At 36.7% G+C, this 22,261-nt stretch overlaps 1 protein-coding gene across 1 annotated transcript in view; it reads right to left on the reverse strand.

Moving 5' to 3' along the window:
• Positions 1 to 22,261, reverse strand: part of UBR3 (ubiquitin protein ligase E3 component n-recognin 3) — a 98,218-nt gene that overhangs the window by 73,228 nt on the left and 2,729 nt on the right. The window contains exons 2-7 of the mRNA XM_058809342.1: positions 12,911 to 13,050; positions 12,367 to 12,525; positions 11,212 to 11,355; positions 10,542 to 10,591; positions 7,953 to 8,019; positions 4,038 to 4,168 (exon numbers count right to left, since the gene is read on the reverse strand). Of these exons, the coding sequence (XP_058665325.1) occupies positions 4,038 to 4,168; positions 7,953 to 8,019; positions 10,542 to 10,591; positions 11,212 to 11,355; positions 12,367 to 12,525; positions 12,911 to 13,050 (691 nt within the window). The remainder of the gene's footprint in view (positions 1 to 4,037; positions 4,169 to 7,952; positions 8,020 to 10,541; positions 10,592 to 11,211; positions 11,356 to 12,366; positions 12,526 to 12,910; positions 13,051 to 22,261) is intronic.

Here is a 22,261-nt window from a genome sequence, read left to right on the forward strand (position 1 = left end):
TTTATTTGATCTGCCTTAGATTCAGTGCTCCCATATTTTTATTATGGCACCACCAAGTTATTATCACCTCAGAAGTACTTCCAAAAACATGATGACATAATTCTGCTGTTAGGTACAGAAACTGAAATACCCCCAAAGATAAAGTTGCTGATGCAAGAAACTGAACCAAGGTGAGAATGGGGACCTCACTGCAGGAAACACTGCAAGAATACTTAACTTGCCTTCCTATACCTGGCCCACAGTGATGTATAATCACTGAAAGTATGTTCCACATATAGCACCCAACAATGGTAACTGTTCTCACCTAAAGCGTTTTTGGCACAATGTATTCTCAATACTTGAGCAAAGTTAATACAATATCATTCTGGTATTACAGATATTACCATCACATAATTTCCTTTAAGTTAAAGGTCTGAAACAATTTTCATCACTGGCATTAGCATCTATCATCAAGACATTCACACTAATGTTAATTACACCCTAATTCACATTAAGCCTCAGACAGAAAATAAGTAGCAGGTATTTTAAGAAGTTAGTATATTAACACTGCTGGTAAAAGAGTATGCTTTATTTATGTATTACTTCTTCACACTGTATTATGTTTAAATAGGATTTTTGGGTTCTGAGATGAAGAAACTATGTTTCACTTGTTTTACACAGCACGCTCAATTCAAGTTGACTGCAAAAACAAGGTCCTTCTCTAAGGACAAATTTTGGATTTTTTTTCTTTAGTTTATATTGGCATGCATCAAAATTTTTTGTGCCTCACTCATTTACTGTAATAAACTTCTGAAAGTACTGTAAATTTGCTCTCACTACAGTATAATGGCACAGTAGGCCAAATCAGTCCATCCACATATCCTTTCTCTCAGTGGCTAAAGCTATATACACAACTAAGGAAAAATATAGAATGCAGCAAGAATGCAATTTCTGTCATAACATATTTCCAAATACTCAGGTCCAATCATCTGCAAAAAAGTTTCCTAAGACACACATGCTTCCTGCGCATCTAATTATCTTCACTGACTTTTCTACCTCTAGAGAAACAAAGTTAATTTTTTCAGCTGGCCTCTCCTCTTGGTGACCACTCAACTTCAATCCCAGAACTCTCTGGAGACTAACACCAACCCCATGCTTCAGTTAGAACTTACATCTCCCATGTTTATGTTCTCAATGCTAAGATGTAAACTACTTCTGCCAGCTGAATGCTGCACTAAAATTAAGGTTCCAATAGAAAAACTGCTCTACAGAATTTGTAGAACAGCATATCCAGGGGTTGGTGAAGTCCTGTTGCTGTAATAGCTGCCCCAAGGGTCACTATGGGAGGTGCCTGACACAGCACAGCATTTCTGTTAATTATGTTTGTTGATTCATAATGTCCAGATGCTTCTGCATTTTTCAGCAAGATTTCAGCAAGGCTCTGCTCTTGGATGATTTACACTCTTCCAGCATCTTCCTGTTTACTGCCAACACATTCTTTGCCTTCTCCTTGGTCACAGGAAAGTCTCTTTCTCGGGCCTTTTATTTTTCCTCTGGTCCACATCACAACACCTTTAATTTCTTGGAAGCTTCAATAAATTTTTCTTCTGCTCTCCTTTTCTTCACTTGTAACTCTTCCAAGCTTCAAATGTCAGAGAGTGATGGAAGGGATGCCTCAAGCACAAATCTGTAAGGCAAAGACCACACTTTTTGTTGTGCTATCTCTCTCATTTGCCAAAGTGGGGAGAGAGGGAAGAGCTAGTAAACCCAGGGTTTTAGCCCACCCCTTTCAACACCTCTTTTTAGTACTGGGAATCCCTAAAGGGAAGTTTGTTTTCCTATTTAAAAAAAAAAAATCTGTGTAACTGAGATTGCTAGTGGTTCAGTGACTGCTACACAGGGCAGTGATGGATTCTCATATGCTTATGCTGGAGGTCAGAGATTTCAACAATTCCAAAGCATATGCAGATAGGCAGCTCTGTGCTCTATGTCCAGGTAGCTCCCTCAGTTTACCACGAATCCAACCTAGCAGAATTCTGCTGATTTAATGAGCTAAACTGCCTCACAAAGAATCAGATAAATTGCACACCACCAGACAGAGAAAAAATTAGAACAGTACATGTAGTGTAGATGGGATGAGAGAAAGTAGCAGAAAGGTGCAAGACCATTTGGAACAGTTTAAATCCCTAGAGGTATTCCTGTTGTTTGAGAATGCAGTACGATTAATCAGCAAACAGGCTTTTCTTTCAAAAAAGCTAAATGGAAGCATGTAAGATAAAACATTCTTCTAACTCATTCCAAAATGTTATGTTCTCTCTTTTCCATGTAAAAGGTAGAGCCGCTCCTTGTAAATTAACCACAGGCCTCTTAAACATGTTTAAAATTCATGCAGCATTGACAGTTTTGCAACAAAGCAAAGGTTTCTTGTGAAAAAAAGTTTACTGCCTCCCTAGTACTGCTATGTGATACATTTCCTGCTCTGAGTTCCCTCTACTATTTAAAATGCCATTTAGACGACCATGACAATTAAACACAGATTCTAAAAGAATTTTGAACACTTGGTATTTGTGCTTCTACTAAAGCTTTAACATAGGAATTAACTGCTTAATGAAAACCAGTACGAAATTGGTAACAAAAAAACCAACCAACTAAAAAAAGTTTATAAAAACCTTTCAATCTGAGCATGCAGTATTGGTGGGTAGAAAATGGACTATTTCCAGTTAAAGGTGGCAATCATTAGAGAGACCAAATACACCATGATCTCCACTCTGAGTGAAGAAAGATAATGAATAGAATAAAGAAAGTCACTGAAGATTATGGCTCGTTGTCAAAGGAAGAAAGATCCCACAATCATTAGAAGCTGATGTTATTACATGGTACAGTTGTAAGGGAAACACAGCAACACTTACCAGATTCTTCTGCATGCTGCTAGCAGCTGGGTGTTTTTACAGGCAGGAATTTAGCTGGCAATGGATCAGGAGAACTGGATGTCCATGAGCATGTCCAAATATCAGGAAGAATTCAAGCTTCATAACAATGGATCATCAGTTAGGAAGTCCTAATGTCTCCTCATGTATTAGCTCAATCTAAGACCAGGACGAATCTGTGCTGGTATCCCAAATCAAAGTGGTGTCTTGAGATGGACACAGTAGTGCTCAAGGCCCATATCTTGGCTTTTTCTTCCTTGCAAATTATCTTCATGTCCCTTGTTTTGATGCAGCAAGATTTTAAGAAGGCACAAAAATAGTGTTGTCCCATTATAAACAGACTTTTTGGAAAAAATCTGCATATCTGGACTGCAGAATTTTGTGATCTTTTCCTCCCAGCAGGCATTGAGAAGGTCCAAAATATTTGCACGGCTCAAGGGTATGACATGATCAGAGCAAAATGTTAAGCCTGATTGCTATGTATACTAGGTCTTGGGAACATGTGGAGCAAACAACCAAACCTGGCTGCACACCAAGATTTAAAACAGGAAGATGACATCCAGTCTCCACAACTCTGGGCCAGGAGATACTTCGTAGGGACAACTGCAAAACTCTGTAAGGAAGCACCTGGAAGGCTGCCAAAATCACCTAGGGCATAGCTGAAGCAAGAACACTCACACTGTAATGGCCTGGGTGGAAAAACCACTGCCTACTACAATAATTGAAACAGGAATGAAATCACTGCAATTATTCCCTAGTCATACCACGCTACAGAATCATACAGTGCTGATCCACGTGTTTTAAGTGACAAAAAACAAATTACAAAGTAAAATAAAATGAAACAAAATCCATCACATGCAAACATGCACTAACAGACAAAAAGGAAAATAAATCATCAATCAAAACTAATAGCGCTGCTCCAGATTTATCCATCTTGTTTTGTCCACATTGGTTTTCAAATACTAAACACTTAGGAACTTCTTATAAAATACTCAAAACAAGTTAAAGATCTGCATTATTTTACTACTTATTATTCAAACATGAGTATACATAGTGTCCTGCAAAGGATAATACACACTAAGTATGTTAATATAAAAGATACTTAGGTTTGAATTAAGTAAGGCCAAGTACCTTATAATCTTGATCTGGTAGCATGTTGAGTAAGAAAGTCACCATCTTCTGTGGAAACTCGTATTTTATTGTCCAAAATAATAATTCTTCTAGAAAACATTTATGCTTCAAAACATCCATGATAGACTGATCTGCATAAAAAGTTGAAGCAGGGCATGTGTAATGCAGTAAGTGTTAAAACTAAGAACAATAATAGTGCTGTTGCAGTCATAGAAAAATTCAGTAACAAAAATTTAAGAACATCTTAGTTCATTCTGTAAATAATTTCTTTTTAAACACTGGAAAATTAAGATCACCGATATTGCAGAGTGTCAGAGTCTGTAGCTATAAAAAGAACCTCCCAGAGAAGCCAGTGAAAGTTTTCAGTACAATTCTATCAATCTTCATTGATTGCATTGAATCACATCAACTGACTGTAACAGCTACACTGATTACAATGCATGACAGCAAATTGCACAATATTTACACAACTACTTAACCAAGGGAAACATTGTAGATTACTGCTTAACTGAAGTTAAAATACCAAAACAAAAAAATACAGGTTATGATTAAGTGATTAATTCTATTACCTAAACAACTTTACCAAGCTCTAAACAAAATAAATAGAAGCAATAATGTATCCTTTATTCTTACTTTCAAAGCAGTACATGTACTGATTGACCAACCACTAGGCTGTTTGCTGGTTTTTTTAAATACAAAAATTACCATACCCAGATAATCAGGAGGCACTAGCTCCTGATGGTAGCAGGAGAGACATTCTCATCTTTCCCCTTTTCTGCCCACTCACTCTGCCCCTTTACTCATACTGATAGTAGATCCCTGTGGGGCACCTACATAGGAATCAAGTCCAGGATCTTTCCATTTTGTCAGCTGTGTTTTCAAGCAGATCAGTTTCCTGATTGCAAAGCTGCAATCTGACCTTTGCTAGAAAAAACTGCATGAAATGATCACTTGATAGAGTATAAATCATATTAACTCTGTTTTCAAAAAACTAAAATATAAAGACTCTTCATCATAAATAATCAACCTCTTGAAAAACTATGCTTTACAACTACAACAGGTGGTGTTCACTCCAGTAACATATGAGGACTAAAGTAATAATACTAGTGCTTCTCTATACCTAGAAATCAACTACACCTGAGGATACAGAGCTCCACACAAAACCACATATTCCAACAGGAGTCCATGAAGTGCTGCCATCTGCACACAGCCAAAAACATTTACACTGAACATCATCTGGCCTTCAAGACTCACATCTTCATTGAAGTGTGACAGCTTTAGAGACTGCACTGGATAGCTTTGTGCCTGTTCTAGGCAAGACAGACATTTGTGCTCTTCCTAAGCAGGAATTACCTCAATTTTCCACCATTACCAAGTGTCAGAGTTCCCCAGGCAAGTAACCAATTTGCCCAGACTTAAATTTTAGGGTTCTCCTCAAGACTCAAGCAAGTCACAAAAAAAATGTATATGTTTTATTCAATATATTTGACAAGCATTGATATAAAACACTACCTTTATATAATCATAAAAGATATTATAATATGTTGCAATATAAATAAATATTAAACTAATTTGAAAGGTATTACACATCACCTAGAGCAACAAACATATGATGCTCATTTATGTTCTCTTCCTCATCTCTTGTTATGAAGTTGCATGTGTGATTTGACTGCCCAGGAAAGCTTGGTAACCATGCAAGACTGAAGTCCTCTGCCCACAGAACAGAGAGCACAAGTTTAGGTACATGCCAAATGCTTCTGAGTGAGAACAGCATGACAGGGACATGACAGGGAACATGACACAACACTGTACCTGTCACTGAGGGTGCAGCTTTCTCTGACACACAGCACAGGTGAACAGGACATATCCAATACTCCATGCAGCAGTTTGAGGCAGGGACACAACAATACACACCTGCTTACACCTGCTATATAATTTGAGTAGGCAGAATGCTCTTAACCAAACCTGGAACATTTATCAAGAACGCTGGGACTAATGTTCCTACTCTTCTGAAAAGCATCACTAGATTTTAAATTTATTTTTTAAAAAACAGTGTCTCAGGGTTTAAAAATAATTTGGTATTTCAGATGGAGGCAGGATGAGGTTTTAAAACAGAATAAAAAAAAATTCTCACTACTCAGTCCCATACCTGTATGAGTGAACCTCAGCTTAAAAACTGCACTTTCTTTAAAGAAATATTTTATTCTTCTTTGTGCCACAAAACACCTCACAGAGTGTTGTAAATATCTCTCTGGAATATAAGATGTAGCATTCCAATATACCCCCAGTATATAGCCCTGATGAAGACAGTACCACTGCAGAGCTAGGATGGGATAGGGAGTTTGCTTATATGGAAAAGGTAAATCTGTTTTTATTCAATACTCAGTTTTCCAAAATTTTCTTCTCATACTCTTATTTTATACCCTATTGGACATAAAATATGAATACTGAAAACTTTAGAAAACTATTTGATATTTAATAAAAACAGATACTTACCCTTCCCCCTTTGGCAGACTCCCTCCTCTGGGGCAGATATTAGGAGCTATCAACATCATGATCATAGTCCATGTTGGGATGCCTCAGAGGGGGAAGACTACAATCCTGGGGGAAAATGAAATGTGGAATTCAAGTCTCACTTATCCTGAAATGCCACTGCTGATATTGGTTTTCTGATCAGGAAGTTTCTAAATCTGGGCTTCCTCCCTGCCTCTTTCCCTAATGAGTTATTATGCATCAGAACAGCAGCATTTTTTTCTTGTGTTACCTGACTCTAATTCATCTTTTAGACAAGCTAACAGCCTCTTAAATCCAAGTAAGAGAACCTTACTTGGATGTCTCTATGTTTCCTGCATATCTCCAAAACTACTGCCTCTTCCACATCTCTACCACAATCTTTCTCACATCGTTTTTAAGATCACCTCTAAACAACAGGATTGCCAGAACCTTTAGTTCTCCGCTTTTTCAGCTTCCTCATAATTTTTCCTTAAATCTGGAAACACTAGAAACAATCAATCTTACTTTCCCATACTCCTCACATCATACTATTTCATTGATTCAAGAACCTCTGCATTTAAAACTCAGGCTCCAAACTTTCATTCCACAGACCTTCCAGAAACTTTATTCCAACTTTCCCTACAATTCCTCTACCCAAATATTCTTTTCTCAAGGCTTTCAACTCATTGCACTTCCTATGTCAGTCTCCTCACACTCATAATAAAAAAAAACGCAATCAAAAAATTCTTCTTTATCTAACAATAGCATTTAAATATTATTGAACACTTTTTAGCACAGAAACATGTCAAGTACCAGACAGAACCATCTTGTCTAGCCTGTGGTTGCTCTTGAATTAAAACCTGCAGTGACCTCAATGTGAACGCTACTCATGTTGAACTAGAAACGGCAAAAGGGACTAATTTCAAGCTAGAAGAAAAAATGGAGTGGTTTCAAGAGAGACTTAATTCAAGTATTTTACCTTAAACATTAATAAACTACCAAAAGACCAACCAGAACCAGAGAGAACCATTCTTGCCTGGCTGCTAACACAATCATACTGCACAGTGGCACAATCAAAAAAAAAATTGTTAACAACAGATACATCAAACACCTGTTTTGTAAAGCTATATTGCAGCCTTGATAGGCACACAGTGAAAACTGAATGAATTTTTGCAGGTCAGCTTACAACACAGAGGTGTTGTAAAATGGTCAAACAGAGTCCCAGACAGAGGTACTCACTCAAGGGAAATCTAACCTGCCAAGGACCACATTTTCACTTGCTACTCATTTTCAGACTATGCTATGTTAATACCTGTCACATGCAGCACTACAGTGCTTGGGAAGTGAACTGAGCATCCCTGGATATTTTTAAGACAAACATAAAGCAAACATGATGAACTGAGATCAGTACTTTATAAATACCTTTGGTGGTGCTGCTTAGTTTCACCCTCTTGCGCTTTCCCACACCTTGGCTACCATCCTGGTCCTCCTGGGGCAGAGGAAGAGTTTTAAAAATTGACAATCATATACTTAGAAACTTATTGCCAAGAGATTGTATGCTCTTAAAATTCTGGTTTAACTACCAAACTAAAACAGAGAAACCTTCAACATATTCTTACAAGAAAAACACTTTTACTGTTTACAGGAATCACACATTGTGAGCGACCCTTGCGAGAAAAACAATTTTTTAAGTTCTCTTTTTCCCTCTACAGGCAGCCTTATCATCCACATTTATTTAATTTATTTTGTAAGGTTAGTTACTTTGATTTCTAAAACTTATTGCTACGAAAGTTTAACACTACAAAATTTCTAATCTTTGCACATCTAAGATTTTACCTTATCCACTTGCAGGGTTTGTCAGGTTTGTTTCAGAGAAAAAATATCAGCCAACATAATGTGTATCAAAGTTGGCAACATATATAATTAGTTATATACTCTCTAATCAACATAAACTTTTGATGCAGGAATAAAGTATTTGTGACACCTTTACGATGCAAATTCTAACTGCTTGTTCCCTAGAGAATAACAGAAACATTTTGCACAGGCACTTGTCATCTGAAGCTTTCAAGGTACTCCACAAACTAAACAGCAAAGGCTCCAAAATGTAATACAAGTTAAAAACATCACCACCACCACTTCACAAAATCTAACACTGCATCTTAAAAAAGCATGTGATATCACAGGAGTATACTACACGTTTCATGGATCTTTGCCAACACTGGTAGTCCCAATAAATCCAGAAATATAGATTCTTACGGGAGCTAATAAAATGAGATATAATTAATACAGATATCTACTGTTAAAAATAAGTACTCAATATCCTTCTCCCCTAAGCAAATGCCATGTTTTACTTCCAAACTTCTCTGGAATGATAAACAACCTGAATCTCAAGAAGTTACTATCCTTCCTTGGGGAAGAAGATTCTTCACACTTTATACCTAAGGACTGGCCACAAGTATGGTGTAAATGAAAGGTCTGATTTTGTCTACCCTTTCATTTCCTCCATCTGAAAATCCATTTTAAGATGGACACACATTAGAATACTTAGGCATCCTGTGGCCTTTGTGATCACAGGGTGCCTCTGGTACTTCCATCAGGAATGAGTCATTAAGTTCTCAGGGTGTTGCCACTGCCCAGTCCCCAGTCAGAGGGGCCATGTATTCTCAAGAAAAAAAAAATCAAACTTGTTGGTATATTACTATAAACTGCAGGACTCTGCAACTCAAGTGTCCTGCCCTGAAAAAGCCATCAGTAAAGAAAGTTAATTATTTGTTTTATAATCTTTTTCTTAATCATGAGCTGCTTTGCAAATACAAATTACTGAAAAGGAAGTTCACACCTTTCATCAAAAGCCAAAATAGAAAGGTGGAAATGCTTATCAGAAAAATAACTTTCCTCTCCTCTGTACTCCCATGTCAGTTACACAGGGAATTTACAGCTTGTTTTTAATACCTGATAATATTCTCTTAGAGGAGAGTAAAACTATGTTATAATTAAGAAATGTGGGAAGAGCACACTTTTAACAGTATTTTCTTCCACCACTATTTAAAATGAGTGTAGAAAGGTTAAAAATGTTCTTTCTCACCAAGATCTAATGGCAGCATTGTTTCACAGATGGAACACTAGATTACAAAATCTACATAGATAACAAATCAGGACAGTACTTTTGCAGGGAACTAAACAGCTTGGGAAAGTTTTGCACAGTTCAGTACTTAGGTTTACTTCTACAGTACTAGATGGTTTGAAGTAAAAGATTAATCTGTAGGATGGTTGTTATTTCTGATGTTTTCCTTTCTGCAAAAGGAGAAAAAAGGCCCTCTCTAAACCTGTCCTCCTGTTCAAGATTTTATGTTCCATGGAATCAAATGAAACACAGTCCATGAATGCTTTTGCCACACTGAGGGATTAATGTTTTTGTTACCCTACCAAAACGTCTGCTAAGGCTTACTAGTTGAAAGTAGATTTTAAATAGCTGAGAAAATTGATGAAGTTACTCTACCAGAATTTAACTTTCTTCTACTTATTTATTAAAGCTCAACTCAAAATGAGATTCTCTCCTTTTTACTCCCACTCCATATGTTTGGTAAGTAAGGTCCAGTCTACACATGGGAATTTATCTACAGAGAAATTCTCACTGCTGCTCTCACCAGTTCAGCTGGATTCTCAAGTGCCAGAAACTGCTAACACCACTCATAGCATTACCTGCTCTAAGTTTGCTTTAATCAAGTCCAATTTACTTGACAGTGATTTCTGGAATACCTACACAGGTTTCTTCTCAGTTATATACAGAAATTAAACTGGAACAGTATTAGCAAACCACAGGATTTTTCAAGAGGTCCTTAGTAAATCAAAGGCATGAGATCTATTCCTTTATACCTCCATTATTACTAATTACTAAAATTGGGACAATGTAGGGCAGGTATAAGTAATGAGATTTCTGGGATGTGGTTGCAAGCATTCTCTCCCTTTAATATTCTGTTGCAGGTCATTACAGTCTTTAAAAAGTCTCACCTCATCTGAAGAATCCCCTTGTCCTGATGTTGCTGTACCACCTGCCAAACCTTTTGAAATAAAAAAGTTCAGAGATTCTTTTCATAAGTCTATTATTGAAAAGACAGTATTTTAAGATTTTTAAGCCAGCATGAAATGGAACACTACATTAATCTTCTTTAAAAGATACAGAGCAGTGGACTGAAGTTGGAGTAAGATTTCCAAGCAATACAAAACCAGAGATTTGCAAATCCATGCCATTGCAGAACTTCAGTGCACTGTGTTAACAAACACTCTTTCAGAAATCGAATAAAAAACTCTGATAAATAATAAAGTCTGATGGACTTCAGTGATCAACAAAATAAAATCCACAGAACCTTTATAAGAAGTGCTGTGGATTGATAATCACTTTGTTGTAGTGGCAAAATTTCACTATGAGCAATTACATCTTGCCTACTCAAATTCCACCAATATTAACTGGAAAAATGGTGCTTAGCATATTAGCAACAAGAAGTTAACATGCTTAGCTTTGCTGATAGAAGTAAAGGTCCTGTAATTTGGTAATGCAATAAATAACAGGCAATTCTCTAAGTTTCATTAAGATGAGCTTTTCTTAAAAATATACCCAAAGCACTTTATATAAAACCCATCAATAATCAAGTTTTCTCTTAAAATATTTTTCTACACAAACCTTGAACAGATAATGTGCTAGTTCCAGCTCCTTGTTCCTGCATATTACATGCAATTTTATCCTCAGGAAATGCCAACCCAGAGCCTTTCAAAGCAATGAGGTACTTTTCATGACTTTTCTTTGCACATGCATTCTCTCCAACACCTTGAATACACACATAAAACAGTATTAAAGTACAAAAGCAGCTCCTTGGTTCATATGCTTCACACTCTATGCAAGCAATCTGAAAAATGGCCCACAATGTCTTAATTTAATGACACATATTCTCCATTTCAAGAGTCCAGATAAGCATGTCTTACTTTCCATTCCCTTTCTGTATTTCTGTATCAGGAAATCCATCACATATAGGAAAGAGGAGTAATTAAATTACTCCCATTTGAATACTATAACAGGAGAGAGAAAGGAAGGAAAGAATAAATAGAACTGCCCCTGAGGCAGCTTTACTAAGTGTTCCTCCTTTCAAATAAAGATTTGGGGATTGCCTGCTCTTTTAAGTAGCTGCTGCCCAAGCCAGTTATGGCAACTTTAAACTACAGAAATCACTATTTGTTCTGTACCTATGCAAGGGACTCTTAATCACAAGAAAACAACATGGAGTTAATTTACACTAGGGATTTGGGGTTAGTTGTGACTGCCAACATTTTCAGATTTATTGTGATTTGGTACAGGATTGAATAAATAATGGGGGGGGGGGGGGAGTGAGAGGGTAAAGTTTAAGAAAAAAAGATGAAAAAGGCTTTGCACAGAAATGCAGGACAGACAATGGCCTTGTGCCATTCAGGTTTCTTCCAGTAACCTCTGTGAGAGTAGATCCCAAAATGAGTTACAAATATTCCACTTCAAATAACCTTATTATGACTAGTTTGGAAGTACTAAGCTAGAATGGATTTCCTATAAAAACTTTTCTGAAAAGATGTTTATTTATACATTTATTTGGGACACAGATCAGATGCTTGCTCTTACAAGTCTTAAAAACAAATGTTTCTAGTCACTCCTGAAGCTCACCTTCCCATCAATGTAATAGCTTTAAAAATACACTTTCTTCTGTGTTTTGAGATGTCAAATAAAAACATGCAGAAACTGAAATTATAAAAACTTATGCCCTTAATACTTCATAGTTTGAAAATCTAATTATTAGAAATAACACAAACATACCAGAGCTAAGATCTTTGTAGAACTGTTGGCTAGTTAAAACCTGGGTAAGAACTGATCTCATTGCACCTCCCATTTTGGTCAAGTCTTCTAGGAAGGAAACATGAGGCTCCAAAACCTGGAGAATTTTATGAAGGTCTTTCTCCGATGGCAGATCAAGAGCTGAAACCACAGAAGAAGAACTTTTGGTGTAGATGTAATATAGTTCAGCCAAAACTGTCACAAGGAGAACAGTTACAACCATTGCAAATGAAAATAATTTATATATTCATAATGCTCTAAAATTCACACATACCAATTTCAAACTATACCTCATTTCATTTTCTGGAAGAGCTCAGCACATTGCTAGGCAACCCCTAAAACATTAAGCATGCCAGCAGGTAATAAAATCAAATCACCAAGTCAGGCTGTAATTTTGTTAGGAAGAGAGGTACAAAATACAATGACATCAACTAGGGATAGCATTCATGTGCTGTGTCTTCAGACTGCAAAGAAAGAGCTAACAGCATGGTAAGATATGTTAGATACATGCAAATCCAAAACATACCAGGCTCATTATAGCCCTCTCGTAAATGCTGAATCAGACTAAAGATGAACTGTGGAAGAACTAATTCTGACATCATCAACAAGTGTTTCGGAACACACGGAACATTCGAATTCGATTTAATCCGGTGTCTTTTACAAAACCTAGAAAACAGATGAGAAAAATGTTAGCCAAGCACAGCTCAGCAGTTTTAACATACACTAAGAAAAGTATTCCTTTTCCATTTTTCAGAGAGTAGATGCTTTTACATTAAAGGTGGTATGGAAATGGTACTCTGAAATTCCAGCTACTCTGTTCAAGCCCATTCCCATTCTGAGGCCAGAGAATTATAAAGCTGCCAATTTTTTTTTTGCTGCTCAGAGTTCACTTATCTAACATCTCAGCTTCTTCCCATACATATCAGAACTATCTTCCATTGAACAACCAGAAGAACACTGACTTTCTTCTCCTTTCTGTGACATAATCAGACAGTCTTATTTTTCAAGTCCTCATTCAGATAATGACTTTTAAAAATATCTTTTGACAATAAAAACAACTTAAAAAGGCATAAGACTGTGCAGGATCAGTGTGCATTTCAAATGTACAGCAACTATGATTTACAAAATCCTTACAAAATTCTTTCATTTAAAAAGAAAAGAAAACATTTATTCTTTGGAAAATTCCTGCATGGTAGTAGCTGAGGCTTGGCTAATGCACAGTGACATGATGTTGAGCCAAACCCCATTAGAGCAGACAGAATGATTTCCTACTCACTTAACATGAGCCTGACTCAGGAGACACTGAATACTTTTCAACTCCCAAACTATTTTTAGAAAGGACATAACAACATCAAAGAGTTATTTACCCACATCAAAAACCACACTAAACAAAGAATAGTCTAAAAATACATCACACAACAATAAACTTTTACTGAAAAGATTCACCAGATTTTACTAACAATTTTTCAACGCAAAAAATTGAGGAAAAAACCACAGCTTTGTTTGACTTTGAAAACTGTTTTCCAAATTTATGCCATGGTTTCCAGAAGCAGCCTGTTACTTTCTAAAACTTAAGCCTTTCTTCTTTGAGGACCACTGAAGAATCATCTTCAAGAGAAGAAGGAAATAGAAGAAAGGCACAAAGAAAGTTGATGAATCAAGAAAAAAAGGCAAAAAAGCCCCCAAAAAAACCAATACCAGTCCAATAGTTAAAATGGCAATTCACAAAAATGGCTAGCAAATTCACAAGATTAAAGATTAAGAGCTTCTCCTTTGCTTTGGCACATTAGAAATGAGACTTTTTATTAAGAAAAGGTAGAGAAGGACAGTACTAGCCAGTTGATTTGCTATTTGTATATAAACCCAATATATCCTTGGAACAGAAAGAGCTCAGTGATGACTGACTTTCTTTTAATAAATGTCCAAATAAATAGTGTTCACCTTTGCCTTCCACTTTCCCTACTACATTCACAGAAGTTATGAAAAGTCACTCTATGTTAATTGTTCAAGTATGGATAAACAGCACAATTTGCAACTGCAGGGAATTCAAAGGGGCTTGTAAAAGTCATGCATTTTTTCTCTTTAGTCATCCAAAATTTATCTTTTCCACATACAGAAACCTGAACTTCTATAAATCACAAATGTGGCTTCATCTATGCTAAAATATGGTATTTCCTACTTTTACAGTAATTGATTTTCCTTTCACCACTGTCCTTATAAGAAGGGATCAAAAGTAAATAAAGATCTAAAAGACACAAAAGGAAGGAACACAGTGCACTCTAACATCTTTCACAGCCCACCACCCTCCCATACATTTTATGTTCTGTCAAAAGATCTTTTCACTGGTTATGATCACAAGCTAAGGAAGCTGCTGTAACAAAACACACAGGTAAAGTCATTTTGAGTCCCAGTTTCTGCTAAGCACAAGGCTTCCTTCCACAGAAAATGAGCTCTGCTCCCCATGAAGTCAATGTCACCATGCCAGTTCTGAACCCATCACAACAGGATCTGAGTCAGAAGGGACCCAGAGGACCATGGAGTGCACCTGAGAAGCGAATGGTGCCTCCAGGAAGCAAACCCACGAGCTTGGCACTACTAACACTGTGCTCTGACCAACTGCACCAATCTCAGGGGCACGGATTAACCAGCCCAAACTTCACATATCCTGGAAATCAAAGTTATTAATATGTTGTTTCTTGAGAGTATCAAGAAAGGATTACTGAATTGTAAGGTTTGCTGTTATTGCTATATTAACACAGATCCTGGAAGATCAATGAAGGACCCAGATTCGATTCCCTGTAAGGAAAAGTTCTTTCACTGTCACATGCATAAAGCACAGCAGCTTCAAACAGGAATGCATTTCCCTGCCTTGGAAATCACTTTTCCACAAAAAGATAAGAGTAATTTTAGCAAAAGGAGAGAACAAACAGTAAACTTGTAATTAAATAAAAACTTAAGTTTAACAAAGAATCTTCTCCATGTGATTTAAAAAAAAAATCTGACATGTCTTACACTGCATTAATATCTTATTTGTGAAAAGCAGACCATTGCTGACATCCACATGAGTAAGCAATACCATTTGTTACAAACATAAGCAGCATTAATATCTTCTGAACAACTTCAATATCTAACTTCCCAGATTTATTCCATTATTTCCTACTATTTCCATTTTTAATAATTTTACTGTGAATTTCAAAAATACATTTTACAAGTGGCTTCAGATAAAATAACTCCTTTAGGCTACAGCTTCACAGCCTAGTTGAATTAGATCAGTCCTGCCACAACTCTGTCTTCAGCCCTCTTATTGGTTCTAGCACTAGCACTTGACTGATCCTATGTTAAACCAGTTCAGAAGCTAAGCCAGCACAAGTTATTTACTTATAGGAATATATAAAAATTTCACTGGGCCAATTTAAATCCATCAAAACTCACAGACCAGTCTCCTTGGAAATCACACTGAAATCCCCAAATCATTTTGCCATCATCCCTTTCCTTGTTAACCTGACAGGGAGCAAAACACAGGGAACAAAATAAACCAAAATCTCAAACAAAGACATGCAGGAAAATGCCATCCTGATCCACCAGCACAAGAAGTAGATACAATGCTCACTGTGGAAGCAATTCCATCACTTCAAAGGAGAGTTTTTTTACTCCACAGTTATCATAGCAGCTGATAAATGCCCTAAGTACCAGCCAGACCACACCTTTACAGCATTTGATCAGTCCTTCATCCACGACACCCCACAGTGTCTCAAGTTGCAGCTGCATTCCAGAAACTTGACATAAGTTCACATATACACAGATGGACTATTTTTACCCTCACTTTTCTCTCACTATTTTGTCCCCTGCCTCCCCGTCATTTGTTTTTAAACTGGGTCATAAGACTGCCAAAAGAAAACATCCCAATTTCACACTCTACTACAGCACTATGAGTACCTGACTCTGACAGAATCTTTTAGGGACAAGGATCTGGGACCCAAGCAACAGAATTCAAATGGAAACTGCTGGAAATCAGTTCTTAAGCAAAGAAAGTAAAGCCCTACTTGAGTCTTCAATTCAGTAAGTCATACCTAAACTGAGTTCTTATTTAAAACATAATATACATTTCATACGTACATATACGGTATAATACGTATTCATAATCTATACCTCATGACTGACATCATGTAATGTTTCATAAAGTATTCAAATGAAGTTTGATAAATATGAATTCAACACAACTTTTTTAAAAAGCATGTGTTCTCTCTCCACTGCAAAACTAACACACAAATACTACTCATACATACTCTGAATGTACAAAATAGAAGCAAGATACAAAGTACTTTTTGAGTGCTACAATTGTTTCTGAGTTGTTACAAACCCATTACATCATTTCTTATGTGTTAAATGTTTTTTCCCGCCTTTGCAGTTCAAATATCAAACCAAACCTTAATTCAGAAAAAAGTAAAACTTTGATAATCAGGATTAGAAAATTATCTGGATGAAAAAGGGCTTGGATATATTGTAGGGTTGCTTTATGTAAATCCACTTGTCCCTAACAATAACAAATACAATGATAACTCTGAAGAAATGCAGAGAAATAAACCTACTGCTCCTATTAAAATTAAGTTTAGCATGTTCCCCCACACACCCTAATAACTGCACTTCATTAGTTAAATTCCTTTCACCTGCAAAACAGGCTTCCAAAAGTGAATCAATGTGGTACTGACTCAAGACCCAAGCAATGAGCACTCTTCTGCTCTTTATGAAAACTGCAAGCTACAGAGCTCACAGACAAAACTGAATACTTGCACTTCTGCTATGAGGGGCAAAGCCAGCTGAAAAGATGTCAGTCTCACTCTTCTAACCAGAAAACTTCCAAACAGAGGCAACAGAGTCAATAGCAGAGGACAACGAAACACAGCAGAATAACTAATGGCTTCTCAAGAAAAAAAACCCAACCACTTTAAAGGACATCTTTTCAGCTTTAAGCTTTCATGGCAAAGCTGACTGGCCAGGTTAGGTGGCTAGAAATCAGAGACTGGACAATAAGAGGTTATTCCAATCCTTGCAGAACAGCAGGAGGAGAGGCAATGACTCATAGAAGCTCTCTTGGAGCTCAGTACTACATTAAATGAAGAAGCACACCAGGTCAAAGAAAAAGCAGTCAAAGCTGCTCTGCAGAGCATTTCTATTTTTCTGTTAGTCCTGAGACAAACATCCTGTATAGCAGACAAAACTACAATGATTTTTATTAGTATGTAAGTACCCATTATCAATCAGAAACAGTAGATTTGGCAGTTTCAATCATAAGGACGTTTGTAAAGAAAAAATGAGTAAGAAGGAGAAGGAATGGACTTCCAAGACCTTGAAGTACATGGACAGTACATCTACTTGAAAGAACAAAAATCAAGAAACAGTTTTCCAAAAACAGTTAACAAAAACATTTTCTGGTTAAGAAAATTCTCCAAAGAGAATTTAAACAGGTCAAACATACAGCATGTAGTATTTTGACCCAAATACTCCATATGACAAAGACCTAAGTGACTACACACACAGTGCTAGACAAATGCAAAAACAATCTTAATTTCTTCAGGACTTGAATGAGATGTGTGAATTTTAATAATAGGTATCAACTTAAGCTTTGGCCAGGCCTCCAACAGACAAGGTGTATATCCAAGTAATTTTCAGCTTTCTTGGAAAGTATTTACATGTTTCATGCTGGAGCTATTATTAGTGCAGGAACTGTGCAGAAACAGAGGTGCATCCTGAAGGAGGCAGTTCATTTAGTCCCTGTTACCTAATAGCCATTCTATTAATTCAATGCAAAGAAAATTCATTGTTTTCAAAGCTTAGTACCAGAACCATCTAAGGAGGAAAGCACCACATACTAATATTTACATACTATTATTTAAAATCACCTGCAGCTCTCAGACACTATTCCAGGATATTTAAAAAATATAAAATTCCTGATACTGTAAAAGTGAAGGAAGTATGGCCTGAAATCTGAATCAACCTATATGGTCATTAAGAAAGATCAAAGAAACAACAGCTCTTAAGGAATGTGTTCTCTAAACATACTCCCAAAACCACATTTGTTCCATTGCCAACAGATCCACTGACAGCTCCATATAGATCAGACAAATAACACTCCACCCTGATGTAGTGGACTTAGAATTCTGGGCAGATCATACGTTCCTGAAAAGTATAAAAGCAGCTTTACAATTTGGTGGAATCAAAGTAAAGGAACTGAAAATCAAAACTGGTTAGCCCCAATCTAAACAAGACTGTTTCAGAGAGCTCTAAAACACAGCTCTTCTTAAATTGAATATATACCAAGGCAAATGATAAAGCAACAGACTAGTGATACAATACACAAGCCAAATTTCAGGCAAGGCAAGATATATAGCAGTCATATCTTGTGAACTCAGCCTTCACAGCACTGCTGTGCTCTTCAAACCAGCCTGGTCCTCTCAGCAAACCTTTGGGGTAAAACCATCATTTAAGTTTGTTCAGTAACTAACATAGCAAGAGTTCAGGCTTCTACATATTTATAGTTGTGTATATTGATATGTTTCAACTTCTTCCTGATGACTTTGAAACAACTACACATTATTCCAGAGGCATGTAGAAAGTAACAATGCATCTAGTCAGGTCACAGCTCTAAAGGTAGTAATACAAAAGTAGCACTGGGCTGTTAACCATTTGCAATACATCTCAGCAAGTAATTTAAAGGCTGATGTGGTCCTAATTAGAGACATTCTTAAAAGAAATCAAGTCAGGCAGGTTTGAGAGCTGACTGTATGACATGATAGACTCAACTGCAATGTCTTTTGCTTTCCAAGGATAAGGCCTAACATGAAGCTCTATGTAAAGTACTCAGTGTTACTGTGGAATCCTAAGAAGCAATACATTATCTTGAGCTTTATATCTGGGGGAAGCATGAAGGAGAACAGAGGAAATCAGATATTTATAAATGCATGGTAACTTCAAATTCTGCGGTCCTTGTGAATCCCAGTATGAATTCCTGTACTTTGTACGTGGATGAACTTGGTGGAGGTTTTGTTCTGAAGAGTCACATCCTTCATATGTGACTGTGGATTTATCCAAACTCTCACACTAAGCTATCAGCCACTACAGCTCAAACTTCTCTCCAGTCCCTCCTTGGTAGCCCAAAGGACTTCAGTCACAGAAAAGCTGCATGGAGTTGACAGAGATCCTACAAAACACCATTTGTAGCAGCTCAACAATCCTGAACACACAGGCATTTTAACATGGTTTCATAAAACTCAGAGACTAAGCTAAAGTTGGCTACTTGCAGGCTCTCAGCCTGTTGATAAAGCATCTGTTTCACCAACTTTTTGAAGAAAGTTCTAAAAGAGCACCCTTATCCCTTTGAAGCTGCATTACCAAACCTAGCCTAGGTCCTGGAGAACTGAAAACTTCTTGGTAATTGTTAAACAAGACAATTGATAGTGTCACACAGGAAGGGATGACCTTGAAGCAGCAACATGTTATATATATGCTAAGCAGGTGATTTGCTGTTGCAAGACACTCTGTAAAATAGCCAAGTAATCCACTTTGTGCCAGTGAAACAATAATTGACTGTATGTCCCAAAACACAGCCACAAGCAGATCTGACTTTTCTGATCTTAAGGGGATTCCAGTTCCACAACCCAAGATGGTAAAAGAGACCATTCATGATAAACATGTACAGCATGCATCCAAAGATAACTAGCAATAACAGCTCTCTCAAGAACAAGCTTCCTTTTTTATGGTCACATTGTTAACATTTTCACTTACTAAGATTTTCATTTTCTAAAAGTCTAGAATATGAAAAAGCTCTTTTACTCTTATGTAGCTACAGAAGGTAAAAAAATAGAACATAATCTTCCATAGCTCCCAATTTCTGAAAAGGAATAAAAGGAAGGATAGAATTTTATGGGGACAGAATAGCAAAGGTCATGAAAATTAGGTATCTACCTATTAGGTATTCAAAATTTAACAAAAACATTCAATAATCCTTGCTGGGTGCAAACATTTTAAAACACTGAAAAAATCAGAGCTTTTTCTAAAAAAATTAAAGCAGGAAAAGCCAAGCCATTTAGAAACAGAATGTACTTCTCATACTTGCCAGCAAGAGGAGGCAAAGAGAATTGTCTGGCCTTTTCACAAGGGGAAGTCAGTACAGCCAACAGATACATTTGTCTCCAAGAGAGACATCATGATGACAAATAAGAAAACAGAGAGAAGTCTGATCTATAGTGGAAAGATAAGCAGGGATCAGTAAAGACAGAACTGCAGGAAGTTTAGAGCTAGGTACCTGAAGGTGCTTTTGAACACACAGCATATACCACCAATCTGTGAGAGTTATCTTCCTTCAACTACAGGATTTGTTACTCGATGAAGAACCAGCCCACTGTTGCAAGTGGAAATGGGTAACACCTTCATCCCTTTAATGTAAGATAAGGCAACACTATGTCAATGGAACCACTGGCTGCCATAACCACCAAGAAAAAAACAAAAAACATCACTGCAAAAGCCTATTAACCGAAATTCTTAACCTGGCTTTTCACCTTTCAGGATATGCAACCCTTGATGGAGGTATTATTCGTGCTGTACTGTAATGCAGTACTAAAACATCTGCTTTCCACATGATTAATTTAACAAATAAGTCAACAAACTGACAGACTCTGAAACAGGACACAGCAGCACACAATAGCCAAAGTGTTGAGGCTGTCTAGTATGTCAGGTTATTGCCTACAAACTTGGAGGGGACTTAGAAGAAGACAGCCATAGAAACAAGATGGTACTCAGCAGTAACATTATTGACTAGTTATACTCTTATAATAGCCATATGGCATACTGTTTTCTTCAAGCTCATTTCATTATAATTCAAGACCATCTACCAATCAAAAAATACTCCAGTCTGAATTTTCCCCTGCCCAACTGCATGGGACTTTTTAATCCAACAAATGAACTCATTTGAACTATGAGCATATGTCTACACAAAATGCTTTAGAACCGAAGATTTTTGCTTCTTCAGAACATTATTAATTACCTCTGAAGGCCTTGCTAGATTTCATTTGCAAATAGCTAGACACCATATGGGAGACAACTACAAACTACTTCTACCTCCTGACATACCAATGGATTTTAAAATCTATTCAACCTTGCCACAGGTAGAATTTTTAATGCTTTCACAAGCAGCTACATTTACAAACCTGAATATTTTCTAAAGTCTACAATACATTCTAGTAGATTAGACCAACTGCAATTAACTTAAACAACAAAAACACTGAAATCTGCATGGAAATCAAAAGGTCCAAAAATGTGACAATCTGATTTTTCTAAGACAAATGAGAATTACACAAGGTTTCTAAAGCAAACCTAGGTACCTAAGGCAAATCATAGTATCCATCTATTACACTATATTCCAGCTTCTTTTTATAAAGACATCAGAAATAAAAAACTAACATTCAGATATCTCTATAAAGCAATTCAAGTATCTCTATAAAGCAAATTCTATTTTTAATTAGTATTACAAGACTAACACAAACTCATACTCTAGGGTAAACCATTTCTAGATTTACATTAGCCATTCTAAAGGCAATGAGAAGATATTCCAGATTCTAAACTGGAGAGATTTCCTTTATAGCAGATCAGTTAACTAAGACTTCATGAACAGTATTTTTGAGCTGCATCAAATAAATAATATGAATATGAAGACCAGATAACAGGAACAGAAACAAAAGAAGGCTACAATAATATTGATATACAGCATCTACACAAAACTGTATCTGAGCAGGCAGATGGTAGATAAAGTTTGTAAGTAGGCTCCACATTTGATTCCCTTGCTATTAATAGAAACCTAGGCTGTGGAGGCCAAGGTTATATC

Source organism: Ammospiza caudacuta, chromosome 8, assembly GCF_027887145.1.
Source record: "Ammospiza caudacuta isolate bAmmCau1 chromosome 8, bAmmCau1.pri, whole genome shotgun sequence".
In the NCBI taxonomy this organism is placed as follows: Eukaryota; Metazoa; Chordata; class Aves; order Passeriformes; family Passerellidae; genus Ammospiza; species Ammospiza caudacuta.